The sequence below is a fragment of the Dipodomys merriami genome, unplaced genomic scaffold (genome assembly GCF_024711535.1).
Source record: "Dipodomys merriami isolate MVZ:Mamm:240054 unplaced genomic scaffold, mDipMer1.0.p SCAF_11, whole genome shotgun sequence".
In the NCBI taxonomy this organism is placed as follows: Eukaryota; Metazoa; Chordata; class Mammalia; order Rodentia; family Heteromyidae; genus Dipodomys; species Dipodomys merriami.
In genome coordinates this window covers 13,987,487-14,007,494 of record NW_027202382.1, presented here as the reverse complement: position 1 = coordinate 14,007,494, position 20,008 = coordinate 13,987,487, and the positions used below count along the sequence as shown (strand labels likewise).

Sequence of the window (20,008 nt, the reverse complement as noted above, 5' to 3'; positions counted from 1 at the left end):
AAGTGACATAATGAGATTATGGTTCAATGGACCTCACAGAGTAGTACTTGCCTACCATTTGTAAGGCTGTGGATTTGATTCCAAGGAAGGAAGGAAGGAAAGAAGGAAGGCAGGCAGGCAGGCAGGCTACCTGATTATTTTAGATGCAGGAATGAAACCCATTTGCCAATCCACATACTCTGGTTCATTATGTAGTCCCACGTACAGGAGAAGCTGCAGTAGGAGAATAATTTGAGCCCAGAAATTCAGAATCTTTCTGGGTAACATAGCAAGACCATACTAAATAAATAAATAAGCAAGCTGGGTATGGTGACACATTCCTATAATCCCAATACTCAAGAGGCTGATCACAAGTTGCATCAAGCCTGGGCTACACAGCAAGACCTTGTCTCAAAAAATGAAAGTTGGGGCTGGGAATGTGACTTAGTGGTAGAATACTATTACCTAGCATGCATGAAGCCCTAGGTTAGATTCCTCAGTACCACACAAACAGAAAAGGCCAGAAGTGACACTGTGGCTCAAGTGGTAGATGCTAACCTTGAGCAAAAGAAGCTCAGGGACAGTGCCCCAGCCCTGAGTTCAAGCCCCAGGACTGGCAAAATAAATAAATAAATGTTGTGAAAATTCTACACTTGGGCTGGAAATATGGCTTAGTGGTAGAGTGCTTGCCTAGCATGCATGAGGCCCTGGGTTCCATTTCTCAGTAGCATATAAACAGTAAAGGCCAGAAGTGGTGCTGTGGCTCAAGTGATAGGTGCTAGCCTTGAGCAAAAGAAGCTCAGGACAGACCCAGCCCTGACTTCAAGCCCCATGACCAACAACAACAAGGTCAAAGGATCTGAACAAACTTTCACCATGGCAGTTAAACAAGTTAGCAAGTAAACATGTGAAAAGATGTTTGAAATCATTAGTCAGCAGGATAATACAAATCGAAATCAATGAGATACCATGTCACACTCATAGACTGATTATAATAATAAAAACAGGAAATTGATGAAGATATGTGTAGCACTCTGTCCCTGTCTGGGAGGTTGATAGAGAACTTCTGGCTTCAGGGAAATAAAACCAAGGCCTGAGGCATGATTAAGGTGAGAGGCAAGAATTCTGAGAAAAGCCAGAAAATGTTCAGACAAAGTTCCTCACTAAGTTCCTCCTAAGCTTTTTGTCTTTTTTATACTCTTTTTCTGATTTAGCTTGTGAAATCAAAACTATCACTTGCAAGGCTGACTACAAATATTCCACCTCTGTACCTGTTTGCTTGCTTGCTCAAAGTTAAAGCGATAAGACAAAGAGAAACACCTGCATATGTGGTTTTTGCCTTTATATACTCAGCCTCCCCTGAGCTCGGCATGCACTCTGCTTCTCGACTAGTAAAGTGTTAGATACCACTGCAGTCAATAAACATTCCTAGCCTGATTGACTAAGTGTCTTGGGGTCTCATTTGGATTTGGGATAAAACAATATGGACATATTTGAGCCTTCATATATCTCTGCTGAGAATGTAAATGCACAACCTCATTATAAACAATCTGGCAGTACCCTCACTATGTGACACTGTAATCCTACTCTTAGGTATATAACCAAGGAATTGAAAACTTGTACACAATGCTCATAGCCGCATGACTCATAACAGATAAATAGTGGGAATGACTCAAACTGGGTGAACAAATATGGTATATTCATGAACAAATCTTGGAAATATTAGGCTAAGTGAAAGAGGCCAGTCACAAAAGACCGCACATTATACAATCCCAATATATGAAATGTCCAGAATAGGCAAATTTATAGAAACAGATAGTAGATTAGTGGTTGTGTAGGACTGGGAATGTTTGGGAGAAAGATTGCTAATGAGTATGTTTTTCTTTGGGGGATGATTAAAATGTTTAAGATTAATTGTGATTGCACTACTGTGAATGTATTAAAACCCTTAAGTTGTATATTTCAATTTAAAATAGGTGTATTATATGAAATGTGAATTATTTTCAATAAACTACAAACTCTATATTCCTAGCTATTTAGGAGCTGAAAGAGGATCAAGGTTTGAAGTCAGCTTGGCATTAAAGTCTATGAGACTCTATCTCTAATTAATCAACAAAATGCAAGATATTGGGGTGTGGCTCAAAGTGCTAGAATGCCATTTGGTAGCAAGAGAGCTGAGCAAAAGTGGGAGGCCCAAATTCTAGCCCTGATATGAAAAAAAACCAAACCAAGAATGAGGTAATGACACATATTGCAACATGGAGAAATCCTGAAAACACATACTAAGGTGAAAGAAGCCAGATACAAAAACCATATATTATGTGATTCCATTTATATGAAATGTTAAAAGTTGGCAAATCCGTAGAAAGTTGGTTAGTGGTAGCCAAGGTACAATGAGAGCAATTGCTAAGGAGTATGGGATTTCTTTGAGGAACTTTGGGAACCTTTTAGAGTTAGATAATGATGATGGTTATTGCGAAGCCTTAGGAATTATATTATTTAAAAAGATGAGTTTTCACCCATACACTGGTGGCATATACCTGTAATCCTAGCTACTCAGGAGGCTTGCAGTTTGAAGTCAGCCCAGGTAGGAAAATCCACGAGATTAATCTCCAATTAACCACCAGAAAACTGGGAGTGGTGCTGTGGCTCAAAGTGGTAGAGTGCTAGCTTGAGCAAAAGAGCTCAGGGACAGCATCTAGGCCCTGAGTTCAAGCCCCGTGACCAAAAAAATAAAAGCTGAGTTTGTGTGTGTGTGTGTGTGTGTGTGTTCTTAATTTTAAAAAGCCTTCCAGAATAAACAGAAAAGTAGAATTCTGGTTCCAACTGAAGTGTTTATTGGATGACCTTTGTCACCCTTGATTATGTCACCATTATCATCAACATATTTCACCCTTTATTTCTTCATGGGACTTGATCTAACTGGGGGAAGGAATAATAGTGGCTTGAATATCTTTTACCATTTGAAATAAATCTGATCTACCCTTTGGTCCCTCCTTTCCTACTTCTCAGTCTTTTGAAGCTCAAGTCCTGTTTTACAAAAACTACATCTACAGGTTGGATGCAGAGACTTATCTATAATCCCAGCTATTACGGAGGCATAGACAAGAGGATACCAATTTGAGGCCAGATAATAAGACTCTGTCTCAAGCCAGGCACCAGTAGCTCATGCCTGTAATCCTAGCTACTCAGGAGGCTGAGATCTGAGGATCACAGTTCAAAGCCAGCCCAGGTAGGAAAGTCCATGAGACTCTTATCTCCAATAAACCACTAGAAAACCGGAAGTGGCACTGTGGCTCAAGCAGTAGAGCGCTTGCCTTGAGCTGAAGAGCTGAGGGACAGTGCCCAGGCCCAGAGTCCAAGCCCCACGACCAAAAAAAAAGACTGTCTCAAAAGAACATTCCTGCATGGTGTTGCATGCCTCTGATTCCAGCTCTGCCAGAGGTAGAGGAAGGAGGATGTTGATCCAAGGTAGATAGGCAAAAAGCATGAGACTCTTACCTGAAAAATAACCAAAGCAAGAAGGTCTGGAAGCACAGCTCAAGTGGTAAAGCACTTGCCTAACAAGCAGAAGGCTCTGAGTTCCACTCTGTCTCCTCCTATATCTGCTCACAAAGAACTTTGCTGGTTGAATATGTCTGCTCATGGCTAAGCCAGTTTTTTCCCCCTATAGGGACAAGACAAAAAAAGTCTGTCAAAATAAAGTCTTCAAATCACAAATACAGTAGATAGAAATAAAACATTTTAAAAGGTGTTGCTTATACAAAGGACTTCCACTCATTTTGCCGTATCGTTAAATGACTCCATATTCTTGACCATATGTATGATATATATATATGTGCACATCTGAAGGAAGCTAGGAGGAGGACACAGAATCAGAGGGAAACAGGAAAACATACAACAGAAGGGCCCATCCGCTGCACTGGGCATTGAGGAAAATGACTCAAAGGCAGTGATTGCAGGGAGGGACTGAGAGGGAAAGAGGAACAGCCTACACTAAGCAAAAGGAAAGGAATGTAAGTATCAACTAATATTTCATAATACTGTGAAATATGTGAAATTTATGTAATCACCTAATCTCAATAAAAATTTATTTCAAAAAAAGGCATTGTTTGTAGAAAGGTGATATAGTATCATTATAGAAAATTTGGAAAATTCATAGGAGTAGAGAGATAACATTATCCCTGTCTCCTCACCAAGAAACAAGTAGGTATACTGGCTGTACAAGTTCAATTACGTAGAGAGGTCGGATTGGTATATGTTTGATTTTTATATAGTAATCTGCGAAGGGAGAATTAAAATCCCATCCAATAGACTATCAGAACTCAGAGGAACCATAGAGGTTATCTGGTCCAATGATGAGGACAGTGAGACCTAGAAAGGTCAAGAGCCTACCCAAGACCACAGAGGAAGCGGTGACAAATGAGGCATGACTCTGATCTCTTAACCACATTCCCTCTCTCATCCTGTGCTTTTGCCTCAGCACACATGCCTGAGAATGACAGCCTTTGAAAGTGGTTTAGAGCCAGTACCAGTGGCTCACACTTTTAATCCTAGCTACTCAGGAGGCTGAGATACAGAGGACTGGTTGGAAGCTAGCCTAGGCTGGTTCCAAAATAACATCTCCAAAATAGCTAGCAAAAAGCTGGGCTGGAGGCATGGTCCAAGTGGTAGAGCACCAGCCACGCAAAGAAGCCAAGTGAGTGCAAGACCTGAGTTTAATCCCTGGTGGGTGGGAGGGAAAATATCTCAGGCCAGAGACTGCTCCTCTGTGAACTGTGGACCTGTGTAGGCTCACCAAGCCAACCTCTATTGAGGCCTTATGAAGCACCAGTCACCTCTCTTCTGATCCCTAGAAAGAAATGAGAGGCCCCATTGTCTTCCCTACAGAATAAATCCGAGGACAGAGCAGGGCCTTCTTCCAGCACCCCTTTTACTAAGCCTGTTCGCTGGGAAGCTTCTTGGGGAGTGGGGGGATGACCATGACAGCAATCTCTTTGCTTATCTTGGTCGTGAAACTCATTGAAATCCTACACATTGAACAAACTGGACTGTAGAACTTCAGGACTCTGAGAGCAGAAATGTGGAAAACCAGTGGGATCCCAGAGCAGCTGTCCTTCAGCAGGGCTGGGGCAGGGATCTTCTAGTTCAGGTAAGTACTGACAATCTCCATTCTCTGGAAGAAAAGTTTCAACATAGAGGTACTTCCTGGGATGGTAACTACTGAGGTCTCTCTAGTAACTGGCTTATCCCTAAATACAGAATCAGTAGAGTGCTGCCCTGACTATTGAGATGGGGTCTGTTGAGGGCAAGAGAGGTGGGCTTTGTAATGCTCTGGGGTCTCTGAGTTCAAATTGAACAAACTCTGCTGACCCAAAGCAAAACGATGACAATAGCAGAGCCTACTCACCTGCCACATCCCAATCTCAGTTCCTCTCTCCCCCCCTCTTCTCTGCCTTTCATAACATGCTCTAGTTCCACCCACCTGCTGTCAATTATTCCTGCAAAAAAAATGTAATTTATAGGGAACCCCCTCTCACTGAAGTACCTATGTTGTTTTAATGGGACACTATGTAAGGCCCAGGGGAATGACTCCAAAGCTATGGAAGATATTCTAAAGCAATCTTCCCTCTGGCACCTCATCCTCAAAGCTCCCCACATATAGACAACTGTCATGATCACCTACCTTTTAAAGCCTCAATTTCTCCAGCAATAAAAAAGGAGCAGCAGAACCAGGTCATTTTTTTTTTTTTCAGATCCCTTCCAACTTTGATGTATGAGGTTTTAAGAGTTTTGAGATTCCACAGCATCCTGTATGGAGAGCACAGGGCCAGCCAGCCCTTGTTAGAAGGCAGCCTGTCTGTGGTTTGGCACCACTGCCCAGCAGGCATTTATTAAATCAGTGGGATGTGGTCCCTGCTGGCCTGGAAGAGAACATTAAGCTCCAAAAACTTCCTGCAGCAGGCCTCCTTTGGAGAGCGCTGCTCAGAGGGGCGAGGAACAAAACCATTTAGATCCTTGGCCGTGCTCCAAGATCCTTTTCACTAGTACTTCTGCCCTGTCTGCACGGAGAACCAGAGACTGGAAACATCTGGAAGCCTGTTCAAGACCTGGGCAACTTCTCTCTCCTTTCTTTGGGGGTGACTGTTCTTGACTCTGGTAATCCAGGTTGACCTTTGCCAATGCCCCTTCCTTTCCAATCTTCTGCACTCATTGGGCAACAGCCCTCTAATAAAACCCACATGAATCCAGCTGCTAACAGCTTCTGGAAGGGCTATAAGACCTAACACCTGCCTCTGCATTCCTTGAGCCCTAGTAGCAAGGGAAAAGAGGGCTGAGACTCAACTCTTGCACCTCTGGGTCTTACAGTGGAGTTGTAGAGAAAGGGAATAGACAGGGGTTAGAGAACTGGGGTGGGAAGAAACAGTGATGAAGAAAGTTGGCTGAAGGTAGGGAAGGCAGCTACAGGTGAGGACAACACAGTGACATGAGTCTGGGATTACCCTATTCCCAGTGACCTAAATCATGCTGACAAGACTCATCACTCTTGAGAGACAGGCCTGACTGAAAGGTCAGAGTTCATGACCTGCTGGTCTAAGATTGCATGTCCCCTCCCCTTCTCTGCTGTGACCCAGAGAACCCAAGTTTCCTTGGGTCTCTAATTTATTTAAGGAAACATTTAGCGAGAATGTAACAAATGTGTATGGGGCTAGGGAAGAGATATATCCAGGAGTAGAACAAACTCACTCGGAAATCCTGACTACAGGTCACAGTCCTAGTGATATTAGTAAAGGGGTATGAGAGACTTGGGTTCCAGAGGCAAGAGGCCACCTTGCTAATGCTGGATCTCTCCTAGCCTGCCTCCCTACACCTGAGCTTTTCTGGATGCAGGATTTTCCCTGGTTACAGAACTCTGACTCACTTCCGCTTTCTTCTCCCCACTAATGGCAAGAGCCCAAGGAAGAAACAAACAGGTTATAAGGATAGGTAGGCCACTTGAGATTTATTTATAAAGATGCATTTACTGGGCTTGACCTTTTAAATTTTTTTATTTTTATTCTTTTCATTGTTATTATAAAGGTGATGTACAGAGAGGTACCTTTTTTTTTTTTTCTTCCATTTTTACTCCTCCTTTGTTTTTTCACTCAGCTAAACTTTTTGCTTCCTCTCATCTGAGTACGGACACAAGTCTACTAACCTATCTGCTCTTGGCTGTAACAAGCCCAAGACCAGAAAAATCTTTCCCCAGGCTAGAGGATGGGTTCACCTCAGAAGGCCCTGGAGGATGCCATGGAAGCAAATGACTGCTCCAATCCGCTCAGGCGGCTGTGGAGCACAGAAACTGGTGTCCTTCTTGGAGGGCTGCCTTCATCTCCTTGAACTGAGCCAACTGGCAGGCCTCATCCAGCCCCAGCCAGCGGTAGGCTTGGTGCTCATGGGAGAGGCGGATCTCCACATTGTAGTCTTTCACTTCTGCCAGCCAGTAAATGACTGTTTTAGGTTTCTCCCTGGCCACATAATTGAGCTCCCTTCTGAACCCTTCAATGATGGTCAGCTGGCCTGCTTCTATGCCTGCTTCTTCTTGAGTCTCCCTCAGGGCTGTTTCCAAGTCATTCTCTCCTGGGTCCACATGGCCTGGTTAGGAGAAAAGAAGAAAAGATGAACTCTTCTACAGTATTGGGTTTTTCTAGGTCAGATGACTTAAAGATAGAGTCTTCGGTGATTTTTTTTCTAGGCGTTCCTAGGTAAAGGAAGTCTGGAGCTTGACCATCTCCTAATGTGCCAGGGTGAGGGTGCAAGGCACATAGGATCTTGATTTTTGGATCTGAGCAATCCCCTTTTCCCACTCCATGTGTAAGTTGTGTTTAGAATACTGCTTTTTCGATAGTGATATGGCCTTTCTCAGAACTCTGCTTCCTTATTCTTTGGAGCTTTCTTCCTCTCGTTCTCAGGGACCATTTTCCCCCTGGAGACCTTAAGGCAATTTTTCCAAGGATGGTGGACACTTCTTGGCAGAGAGAGGAAGGGGGACTAGCTGAACAGGGAGTACTTCTCATACAACCCAGTGACTATAGTTGGACCCTGAAGCCTCAGGGCGGATAGACAGGCTCAAAAACCCCGCACTGCTATGCCAGCAGCTGTTTCCAAGTAGCCATCAAGGCTTTTTTTCAAATTGTTTTCATCTTTCTAGCTGAGGAAGGCCAGATTTCAGTTTCATAGGAAAAGTCCTGATGGGAACTTAGACTAGGGACAAGCTGAGAGCCAGTTCTAAGAAAATTTATTGGCGAGATCCAATTCCAAACTGCCAAAAAACTGCTGTAGGAGAACTTGAAGCTCTGCAGACTGGAACAGCCCCTAGGCTTTTCCCACAAATTCCTTGCTTGCCCAAAAGGGCCTAGAACCACTGGGGAAGGTTCTGGTAACCTGTCTGCTCATGGCTCTGGCAAGTTGTTGGTATCTCCTGGCTCAGGAGCTCTTGGGAAACAGGAAGTCTTTAGCTATTCCCCTCTAAATTTGGAGATGGAAATACAGCCTTAGCAGTTCTCCTTTCCAGAGATCTGCAGAGCAGTGCCTTAAGTTAGTTGCTGTTGGACAGAAAATATTCAGAAACTTAGCTCTTGACTTATTCTAGCTAATGGCTTCTGAAGACTTTTCTCTGCATATCATCTTTTATAGTGTACATAAAGACAAATAGGTAATGCACTGAGAAATGTGGCTGAGGGACACTGGTCCTGGCAGGTGACACTGATTGAGAATACTCTACCTTCTTTTAGGTGTGTGGGAGTCTCTGGGCACTGCTCTCCCAGTAGAACCAATTCAGTTTTCTGCCCATCATGATAACATGTCAACTTCTCTCCAAACCCAAGTAAGAAAGATTAAGAGAGGTCCTTTGACATGCAGTGTGACTTGGATGATCAGGAGATAAGTGTGAATATTTCTATTCATAGCATTTCTGACACTTCTACCTCTTTTTCACCTTGTTTCTCCTCAGTGCAATTCAAATGTGTAAAATTTTATTTTCTGTTAGCAGTTCCTTGTTTTCTTCCAACCTTAGATCTTTTCCCATTCCCCCTGATCAAACTCTCTTTAGGGCTGGGAAGGTGGCTCAGTGGTAGAGCGCTTGCCTTACATGCATGAGGCCCTGGGTTCAATTCCTCAGCACCACATAAGCAGAAAAAGCCAGAAGTGGCGCTGTGGCTCAAGTGGTAGAGCGCTAGCCTTGAGCTGAAGAGCTGAGGGACAGCGCCCAGGCCCAGAGTTCAGGCCTCACGACGGACAAAAAACAAAAACAAACAAATTCTTTTTAGTTTGGGGGCTGTTTGCTTTGGGCTTCTCATTTCTGGGACTTTGTGCCAGAGCTACAGAGTGTTCCTGCTCACTGGACCATCCCAATTACTTCAGCCAACAATGGCTTCTTTTCCCCTATTTCTCCCTACACGGCCTGATCTATTTTTCAAGATTGTTTGAGGGAATATTTCTTTTCTTTTCTTTTCTTTTCTTTTCTTTTTGGATCTGGTCATGGGGCCTGAACTCTGGGCCTGGGTGCTGTCCCTCAGCTCTTCAGCTCAAGGCTAGCGCTCTACCACTTGAGCCACAGTGCCACTTCTGGCTTTTTTTTTTTTTTTTGCTTATGTGGTGCTGAGGAATCGAACCCAGGGCCTCAGGCATGCAAGGCAAGCGCTCTACCACTGAGCCACCTTCCCAGCCCTTGAGGGAATATTTCTTCCTCTTCCTTAAGAAGGAAGGTGCTTATAAACAGATCTTGGCCTGTGCTAAGGCCCTACGTCGTTAGTCTTCATTGTTTTACTTTCTGAAGACCTGGTTGACTCTACTTGTGGTTTTGAGTGAAGGACTCAGGGCATGGGTGGCTGCTCAAGCTGAAAATCCAAGGTCTCCTTGATCTTTCCCTTCTCCACTCCTGCAAGACTATGAGTCCACAGATGCAGGGAACCTACCTTCTCCATTCTTCTAACACAAAACACAACTATGTTTAGGTGCACTCCAAAAGTCATACTGAGTGTGTGGTTCAAAAGAAAAACAGAGTGAAGGGAACACTGAATGAGGATTCAAAGGAACCTGATCAAATTAAATCAGAGAAAAGACTGAAAGAAAACTCAGGATTAAAAAAAAAAATCACTCTCTGCTCTGACACATGAAAAATTTTAAATCCAGAGAGGTGGGCACATAGCCCAGTCATGACTCACCTTCAACAGCCTCAATTCCCAGCCCAGTGGCTTTTCTCTCCTATCCAGTCATTCACCACAGGGGCTAGAACTCTGGTGAATGATACTCACAAAAACACCAGGTGCTGCTTCTGTCCTGGGATTCAGTCACAGAATTATATTTCCAGCTCTGCTCAGGTCTGGAGACCTTATATGTAGGAAGAATCAAGGGCTCCTGGTTACTCCACCCCTTCCTGTTCCACAGTCACTGGGAAACAAGCCTTGTAGGGGGGCCTGGCCATGTAGAACAACACTTGGCATTCCTTCAAGAGCCAACCTCTTTGGTCTCTTACCTTTGGGAGGAGTCCAGTGATGAATGCCATCTGATGCCTGCAGCAGTAGAAACTCAATTGTACTGTTGTCCACCTTGGGAGTAAGACGTCTTCGGAAGATAATCAAGCCACAAGCTCTCAAGGCCATGGTCTATCTAAAAATGTAACAAGAGAAGTTGTGGGACACTGGGAATTTATACAAAACAGTGGGGTAGCACTCTGGTGTTGGAGAGTAGTACAGACTCACTAACAATGATCTCATAAACCCACAGAAAAATACAGCATGCCAGGGGCCAATGGACAGAATCCAGGAATGAAAGACAGAACTTTGTGTATAACTACAGGACCCTGGCAACTACAATTAGTTAACGTGGCCTCTATTCCAAGCCTCCAGGTCTTCCTCTAAAACTCAGGACTTGTGTGTATTCAGGACTTATGTGTATTTGTTACAAGACCAGAGAGCCTAGAAGTCAACCCACCGAAACAGGAGAGAGGATAGGAATGAGAGAGGTAGCCACTACATGTATTAGCATCAAATATAAAGTCCTATTTCCCTTAGTCTATATTCTAAACCCCTGAAACAAAGACCCCAACAACATGGTTTCTGATGATTCAAAACAATTACCTACCACTGTTTGGTATACCAAATGTTTTGTTTTGTTTTGTTGTGCTTTTGAATATGTTATACATGGTCCAGATTTAAAGTACAAAAAGGCACAAGAATTAGGAAGTCTCTTTTTTACCCTCATAGAGGAAAACACGCATGACTGTTAAAAGTCTACGTCAGGTTCTGCTTTGGCATGCATTAGCTGTGAATTCCTGTTCCTCAGTCTTCTTATCTGTGAGATGATAACAGTTCTATCTGAAAGGGTTGCTATGAGGATTATATAATTTTCTTAAATGCTCTAAAATACTGCCAGTCACATAGAAAGCATTCAATAGACTTCTAGATGTGTAGGAAAAAAAAAAAAACCTGAAGGATAAACCTCATTAATAGTGGTTTCTAGAAGGTGAGATTGTGGGAAGACTTATAATCAGCCATATAATAAAGATTTTCTTCCACTATAAACAACAACAACAAAAAAAGGCAAACAAGAGAAAAGAGTGTCTGCATAGCTGGTGGCTCATGCCTGTAATCTTACCTACTTAGGAGGCTGAGATCTGAGGATCACGGGTCAAAGCCAGCCTCGGCAGGAAAGTCCATGAGACTCTTAGAACCACCAGAAAACTGGAAGTAGCACTATGGCTCAAAGTGGTAGAGAAAAAAAGCTCAGGGACAGCGCCCAAGCCCAGAGTTCAAGTCCCATGACCGGTTAAAAAAAAAAAAAAAAAGAATATCTTGCACGAGTGAAATTTCATTATATAATCAAGGACCACATATAATTAATATTGAAGTTTTGTTGTTGTTGTTGAAGGATTGACCTCACCTTTTAAACCCAGGTCAAGCAAAATACCATATGCACTCAGATGTGCTTGATCCCAGGTGGGTCATTCTGGCCTAGGCCTGGCCAAAGTTCCTGTCATCCCAAGGCAGAACATTCCATTTTGGGCCGAGCCAAAAGTACCTGTCCTTAGTCCCTCTCACTGTGCCTAGACCACAGTCTGTTTTTTCAAAACTTCTGTTTCCTCATGAAGACCCATAAAAGCAAGACCCCAACCCCACCTATCCGGCACACCTCCATTCCTTCTCTGTGGCTCAGTAAACAGCCCTCACCTGTTTGAGATCGGTGGGGCCAGTTCTTTCACCTCCATTTTGTTCCTTTTTTTGTTTTGTTTTGTCGGTTTGGGGGCTTGAACTTAGGGCCTGGTCGCCATCCCTGAGCTTTTACCCAAGGCTAGTACTCTACCACTTTGAGATACAGCCCCACTTCCATTTTTTAAGGTTAATTGGAGATAAGAGTCTCATGGGGACTTTTCTGCCCAGGCTGGCTTCGAACCACTATCCTCTGATCTCAGCCCCCTGAGTAGCTAGGATTGCAGGCATGAGCCACTGTAGCCAGGCTCTTTTCTTTTTTCGTGCTAGTACTGGGGCTTGACCTCAGAGCCTTGAGCTCTCACTTTTTTTTTTTTTTTTTACTCAAGGCTAGCTTTTGTTACAAAGCACTGACTCCTTATTTGAGCCCATATATTATTAAACTAAAAGCAGGAGAAAAGCTTGACATTTCTGGCTCCATTCTATATCTGTGTATTTTACTGAATCTTTCCAGCAATCACCTTGGCTTCCAGGAAGACATTGGTCAATAACATCTTTATGTCAAGGGAATGAAACTACCTCTAAGGAAAAGAATCAACAGAGCCTCCCAGGACAAACCTACCACGCCCCAACACCTCAACTGAGGACAATTACCTATGATGATGAGGTGTGCCTGGAGCAGAAACGATTCTCTCCTGGGAACAAGACTGCTCCCATCAAGCCACTACAAAGGTAACGTCTCCCACAGAACTAGAACTGAGATAATGATCAACCAGGCTACATCTTGCCTGAGACTGTTTAGTGATATACATGCCTTTCTCCTCCTGCCCCAATTCTTTCCCTATTTAAACCTAAAGCTTATATTTATAGCTTGAAAGTGGGGCTAAAGTGCTTACTTTGCCTCTTTCCCTGGCATACCCATGCCACATGAATATATGTTTCTTTGCATATTTTTGTATATTGGGGCTAGCGTCCAGACCAGACATGTGGAATCCCTAGAGTTGGGCCTGTAGCCTAACTCCACTTTTAACAAGGGAATAGCCTTGGCTGATGCTAGCGTATAAAGATTTCCCTATCTAAGAACCAGACAGATCAAGTTTATGTCAACGGGATGAGAAGAACTAGGATCTCTACCTATGCTTGGACCCATGGTGAGTTCAATACTTCTAGAAGGCAAAACACTGCCCTTTCAATTGCTTGTGAGTCTGCTAAAATTCCTCCAACCCCCACTTTGTACATGCAACTTCCTTCTTCTGCCTTTAAAGTAGCTCAATCTATGAAGCCTTCTAGCTTCTAATCACTCCATAAACTTCTACTAGTAATTAGGGTTCAATCAAGAAACAGAAGGCGATGGATAACAAAAATGTAGATGCAAGTCACATCTGTCACCTCTACATCTGCTGTTGGGCCTGAAGTCTCTACATGTATGTGAAACGAACAGCTGAGAGGACAGGCTGGACGTGGAGTAGAAGAGAACGAGACAAACAGGAGCCTGTCAGCAAACTGGGAGCTATAAGGACAACTGAAATTCCTGAAGGAGGAAGAAAACCAGAGCCTTGCATTCAGTCTCCAGGCTCACTGACAGAGGCGACAGACAGAAGAAGCTTGAGTGCTCTCCCAGAGCTAAATGCACATCTGACCTAGGATTCAGAGGAGTCAAAGGGAGAAGATTGCACCAGAATTGAAAGAGCTTGAGACCTGGAGGCCATCTTTTATTGGCAAGGAGAACCAGCAGACCAGTCTCAAAGTATATGACCTGGCACTATGCCACGTGCCCAGCTCTGTCCTTCATAGTGTACTGCCTACTATAGCACTTCAACTTCACAAATCTTGCACAAAATGTTCTGTGGTCATTACTAACTGGGAACCATATAAGAGAACATTGGGAAACATGGCTCCAACTTAGCTAAAGTAAAACAGTACAAAGCCACCATTAGGATGCACAGCATAGTGAGGTAAAGCTGTTGGTACCGCTGGCAGGAAAAAAAAAAAAAAAGCCAGACTATGAGTTCTGTTTCTTTGGGACCCAGCACAGCAGCTCTCAACAGATGTTCATTGACTCAACAGAACTCTCTCCCAACCTCCTACTCAAACAAATGTTTGAGTATGTTCTGGGGCCCTGGGAAACAGCCCAGTGTTTTCCTGAAGAGTGCCATTTGCATAAAAGTCAATGAAGCCTTGTTGGGGGTTTTTGGTTTTTCAGGAGATCAGGGAGCTGAGACTGTCCAGGGATTTGTATGTAGCCAGCTTTCACACACAGGCTCCAAAGTAGATTCAAACCTCAGGGGGTTAAAGAACACAGCATCCAATATGCAAATGTGCCTGCAGCCAGGATTGCTGAGGTGAGAACTCCAGGCTGACAGCAGGCAATTCACACTTCAGAAAAGTGGCAGAGTGCCTGAGGTGGTTAGAAAAAACCTGAACAAAACAACCCTCAATGTCATCAGAAGGTTCCAGAAGCTAAAGAAAAGTGCTCTTGGCTTTCTCTATAGATAGAATTCTCCCACAGCCTAGGAGGTTATGCTGATGTGATTTGGTGTGTTTATCAAGTTAATCAGAGTTCCACTGAAAACACAGCTCAACTCCAAAGCCCTGACATTTATTTATTTATTTATTTATTTATTATTGTTCCAAGGATTGAACCCAGGAACCTTACACAGATTAGGAACGTGCTCTACCACTGAGCCACACCCCAGCCCACAAATACATTTTTACATACAGAATTTCCTTCTCCCTACATTCCTCATAGTCTAAAAATCTCTTTAGGTAATGCTTCATGACATAATGTTATCAAGTATCAAACTGTCAGCTACATTGTACAAGGTTTTAGACTATGGTTTTTGGTTTGTTTGTGCCAGTTTTAGGGCCACCTCCCTTGCCTTATTTTGCTCAAGCCTGGTGCTCCACCACTTGAGCCATACCTTCACTTCCAGCTTTTTCCTAGTTAATTAGAGATAAGATTCTCATGTATTTTTCTGCCTGAGCTGGCTCTAAATTGAGATCCTCAGATCTCAGCCTTCTGAGTAGCTAGGATCACAGGCCTGAGTCACTATATCCAGGGCTAGGATGATTGTTTCTTTTTTTTTTTTTTGGTCAGTTATAGGGCTTGAACTCTGGGCCTGGGCTCTGACCCTCAGCTCTTCAGCTCAAGGCGAGTGCTCTACCACTTGAGCCACAGCGCTACTTACGGTTTTCTAGTGGTTTATTGGAGATAAGAGTCTCATGGACTTTTCTGCCCAGGCTGGCTTTGAACCATGATTCTCAGATCTCAGCCTCCTGAGAAGCTAGGATTACAGGCATGAGCCACCAGTGCCTGACAGGACTATTGTTTTTAATGCTCAAGACAACCCTTTAGGGCCAGACTTGATGGTACATTGTCATCATCTCAGCACTTAGGAGGCTGAGGCAGGAGATCTTGAGTTCCAGGACAGCCTGGACTATATCTCAAAACAGACATGAAAAAAAAAGACAATCCCTTAAAACAATCATTATTATATTGTTTATAATGAAATTGAGAGACTAGGAAGGTTAGAATACTTGCCTAAGGGCATAGCTGAACTGTACATGGATCTGAATCTAAATCAATCTAACTCCAAAGTTTGTATTTTTATTTCATTTCCTTTTCAAAATTCCACTCATCTTAAAGACAGGATTTAAGAGACAAATGACCCTGAGGGAAGACATACAAATGATTTATAAAACCACTTCCAGTTTAAAATTTACTAGGCTTTAATCTGTATTCATCTGGAGATTGTTTAAGATGTCTATCTGGAATCCTTTACACCAAATACTTTTTTAGGTGGGAGGATGGAACACTTATAAGATCCTGTTATCCTGTTATTCCAGATGATTCTGGAAGCACAGTCTAAGGCCCTTAAAGTACCTATCTAACAAGGGTTTCAGTGACTCCACTGATCTTCTCTGAGAAATGGGAAACTAAACCACCTGTTCAAAGCCATTTTCAGTAGCCTGGGGATTTGCAACAAGTATTGGGAACATCCTTGATGCTACTCTTGGGAAAGCATACAAGCATCTAACTTAGGGCTCTGATGTCCAGAAAATTTGTCTAGGCCATTCCAGCATGAGGAGGAAAGCCAGCTTTGCCTGTCCACAAGCAACTCACATGATTACCTCAGCTTTTCCCAACTTCACAATTCTAAATGCCTTCTTTCCAATTTTCCAGTTTCAACCTTTCCTATATAGGCAGTAATGAGGCATCCACCCATAAATAATCTTGTAACAATAAAAGCAGAGAGAAGGAAAAAACAAACCCTAACTACATAAAGAGAGGAAAAGAAAATATTCCTTTTTGTGTAGCTTTCCTTGGACAGCTGCCACTGCCTTGGCCTCACAGAGACCACGCTTGCTGAGTCATTTTGCAATCTTTGCTATTTGGTTGAGGGAGGAAACTGGAGATTTTACCTATAATGGTATAATGGCTTCTAGGATGAGGCCAAAGTCAGGCAAGGTTGGAACTTTTTTTTTTTTCTTAAGCTAAGATTTGTTAAGTGGACTTTTGGTGCCATCTGCTGTTCAAGTCTAGAAAGCAACTTTGGGGAAGTCTAACATTACAGCCTGAAGGGATTCTTTTATTCCTGGGTCTGTTCAGTGCATCCTGTGTGACATGCAGCATGACACAATTGAAGGATCGATATGAAGATGAATCATACTATAAAGCTCTCATTTCCTAGAGATTCACAGTCTAGTAAGAGTGGAAGGCATTCAAACAACCAAGTTGTTGTGCCTTGTGAATCACAGGGGTATCTGTAAGATGGAAAGATAGCAAAGAAGGATCTTTAGGTCAATGATGTACCCCATAAGTATTTAGAAGGATGGCAAGGAGTTTTTGTTTTTGTTTTTGTTTTTTGTGGTCAAGTTGTGGGGCCTGAACTTGGCCTGGCCGCTGTCCCTCAGCTCTTCAGCTCAAGGCTAGCGCTCTACCACTTGAGCCACAGCGCCACTTCTGGCTTTTTTCTTTTTGCTTATGTGGTGCTGAGGAATCGAACCCAGGACCTCATGCATGCAAGGCAAGCACTCTACCACTGAGCCACCTTCCCAGCCCGATGGCAAGGAGTTTTTACCAGGCAGAACAGAGGTGGTGGCAAGGAGTACTCCAGGCAGAGGGAGGACTTTGTACAAAGACCTTTCAAGCAAAAATGATATTCCATTGCTGCAAAGCTCAGTTTATATTCTGTAGGCAATGGGGCCTTTGGTTTCAGGCAGAGCTATAATTTGGTCAGACTGACATTTTACAAAGACATTTTGGCAGCAAGCAAGGTGGAGAGCAAATTAGAAGGAAAGATTGGAAACAGTAAGACCAGTTACAAGCCTCTTTCAATGGTCTACTTGACAAATGATATGGAGTTAGATGAAGACAGATCCTACACAAAAGGAAAGCAAAGGTGAATTTAAGGGATATTTCCAGCAAAAGTTAGCATTCAGGAGGCTGAGGCAAGTTCAAGGTCAACTTGGGCTCCATATGGACTATCTATCTCCAGATAAAAGAAGGGAGGAAAGGAGATATCTATCCACCACAGGTATTTCTGCAACTCATCTCCCTCCAGTTTGGGTAAGTCTACCTGTTCAACATGCCCTTGCAATCTGGTATTCCAAACATTTTCATCAGAAATAGCATAGTAAAAAGTATAGCTGGCTTTGCAATGAGAAAGACCAAGCCACTGAATTTAATTAGTTACTTGCAAGAACATACTTATTTTTAAAATGCAGATAACACCTACTTTTATGGTTGTAGAGTTTAAAATAAATTATGTACATATGGATTCTATCCTATCAGAGGTACTAAACATATTCAAATCACTCTTATTCTTGTACCATAGAAGGTCACCGGAAAGCTTCTGGTTAATTATTTTATTTTCATAGTGCAAACACGCTATTTCAACCTAAAAGTTTGTTTTAATGGCCTATTCCTAGCTTTTACTGATTGACTCAAGAAATGGTTTTTCATACTTTCTGTAAAACAGATGGTAAACACTACTCACACTAAGTATATTCCTTATGAATAAAGACCAACAAAATAAACTCATCATAATATACAGAAAATAATTATTTTTTCCACATGTATGTGCGTGCACACATGCATGCACTAGTACTAGGGCTTGAACTCAGAGCCTGGGCACTGTCTCTTAGCCTTTTTCCTCAAGGCCTGTGCTTTACCACTTGAGCTACAACTCCCACTTCTGACTTTTTAGTGGTTAACTAGAGATAAAGAATCTCACAGCTTTGGTGCCTAGCTGGCTTAGAACCACCATCCTCAGATCTCAGTCTCCTGAGTGGCTAGGATTACAAAAGTAAGCCACCGATGCCTAACCTTGTTTGTTCTTGATCATAAGGGGAAAACTTTTAGACAATTTTCAGTATTAAATATTATGATATTAAAAAATATTATCAGCTGGGCTCTGGTGGCTCACGCCTGTAATCCTAGCTTCTCAGGAGGCTGAGATCTGAGGATCACAGTTCAAAGCCAGCCCAGGCAGGAAAGTTGGTGAGACTCTTATCTCCAATAAACCACTAGAAAGCTGGAAGTGGCTTTGTGGCTCCAGCGGTAGAGTGCTCGCCTTGAGCTGAAGAGCAGGGCACAAAGACATCGCCCAAGCCCAGACAGCACCCAAGCCCAGAAGCCCCACGACTGACCAAAAAAAAAAAAAAAAAAGGATGCTATATGGGCCGGGAAGGTGGCTCAGTGGTAGAGTGCTTGCCTCACATGCATGAGACCCTGGGTTCGATTCCTCAGCACTACATAAACAAACAAAAAAAAAAAAACAGAAGTGGCACTGTGGCTCAAGTGGTAGAGCCCTGGCCTTGAGCTTAAGAGCTCATGACCGACAAAATAAATAAATAAATATTATGGGGCTGGGAAGGTGGCTCAGTGGTAGAGCGCTTGCCTTGCATGCCTGAGGCCCTGGGTTCGATTCCTCAGCACCACATAAGCAAAAAGAAAAAAGCCGGAAGTGGCTCTGTGGCTCAAGTGGTAGAGCACTAGCCTTGAGCTGAAGAGCTGAGGGACAGCACCCAGGCCCAGAGTTCAGGCCTCACAACCAGACCCAAAATAAATAAATAAATAAATAAATATTATGATATTAATGTCTGATCCCAAACACTCCTACATGTTCTATATAAACATGATGTGTGTGTGTGTGTGTGCGCTACTCCAGAGGCTCGATCTGGGACCTGAATGCTGTCCCTGAACTTTTTTGCTTAAAGCTAGCACTCCACCACTTGAGCCACAGCTCCACTTCCGGCTTTTTCGATGTTAACTGGAGATAGGAGTCTTGTCAAGGCCTTTTCTTCCCAGTCTGACTTCGAAGCTGGAGCGTCAGATCTTTCTGCATTTGCTATTTATCTTAAGCTGTTGTTGCATCTTTCTTTTTTCCTTACGGTAGTGGGACTCTCGTGTATGACTTTAATTCTGCCACTAAGAGCCACGATATTATTCACACAATAAATGAAGTTATTAGAAAATATCTTCTGGAAAGCAAGTGGGGGTTTAATGGGTTCCAACGAAGTCAGACGCCTAGGAAGAAGGTATGACGTCCAGGCCACGGCAAGCGAGGCACATAGGACCACTGAACCTTCCATTCTACAGACGCAAGACAGTAAGACTGAGGTCTGGGGTCTGGTCTGCTTATGCAGGGGACGGCGCTCCCACCTCTGACCCTATAGCGAAGGGAGGTTAGCAATAAACGCCAGAAGCTCCAAACACCAGCTCGTCCACAGAAAACCAAACCCAGGTGGACCCAAAGGATACTCTACTCACCTAGTGGAGGGAGGCAGGAGGTGGATCTTGAATGGAGACAGATAGAACACCAGCCAATCAGGAGAGC

General features: G+C 43.3%; 1 protein-coding gene across 2 annotated transcripts; it reads right to left on the bottom strand.

The window, feature by feature from the left end:
- Window positions 1-6,965: 6,965 nt before the first annotated feature.
- Window positions 6,966-19,993, bottom strand: Nudt2 (nudix hydrolase 2). 2 transcript variants are annotated; one of them, XM_070008956.1, is made up of 3 exons: window positions 19,942-19,993; window positions 10,496-10,629; window positions 6,966-7,614 (listed from the first exon to the last, which is right to left on the bottom strand). In XM_070008956.1, exons 2-3 carry the CDS (start codon window positions 10,620-10,622, stop codon window positions 7,298-7,300), a joined length of 444 nt encoding a protein of 147 aa, XP_069865057.1. In that variant the 5' UTR covers window positions 10,623-10,629; window positions 19,942-19,993; the 3' UTR covers window positions 6,966-7,297. The 2 variants fall into 2 exon arrangements, with proteins under 2 accessions (XP_069865057.1, XP_069865067.1); XM_070008966.1 differs by lacking the exon at window positions 19,942-19,993 and adding an exon at window positions 19,834-19,854.
- Between the last annotated feature and the right edge of the window lie 15 nt (window positions 19,994-20,008).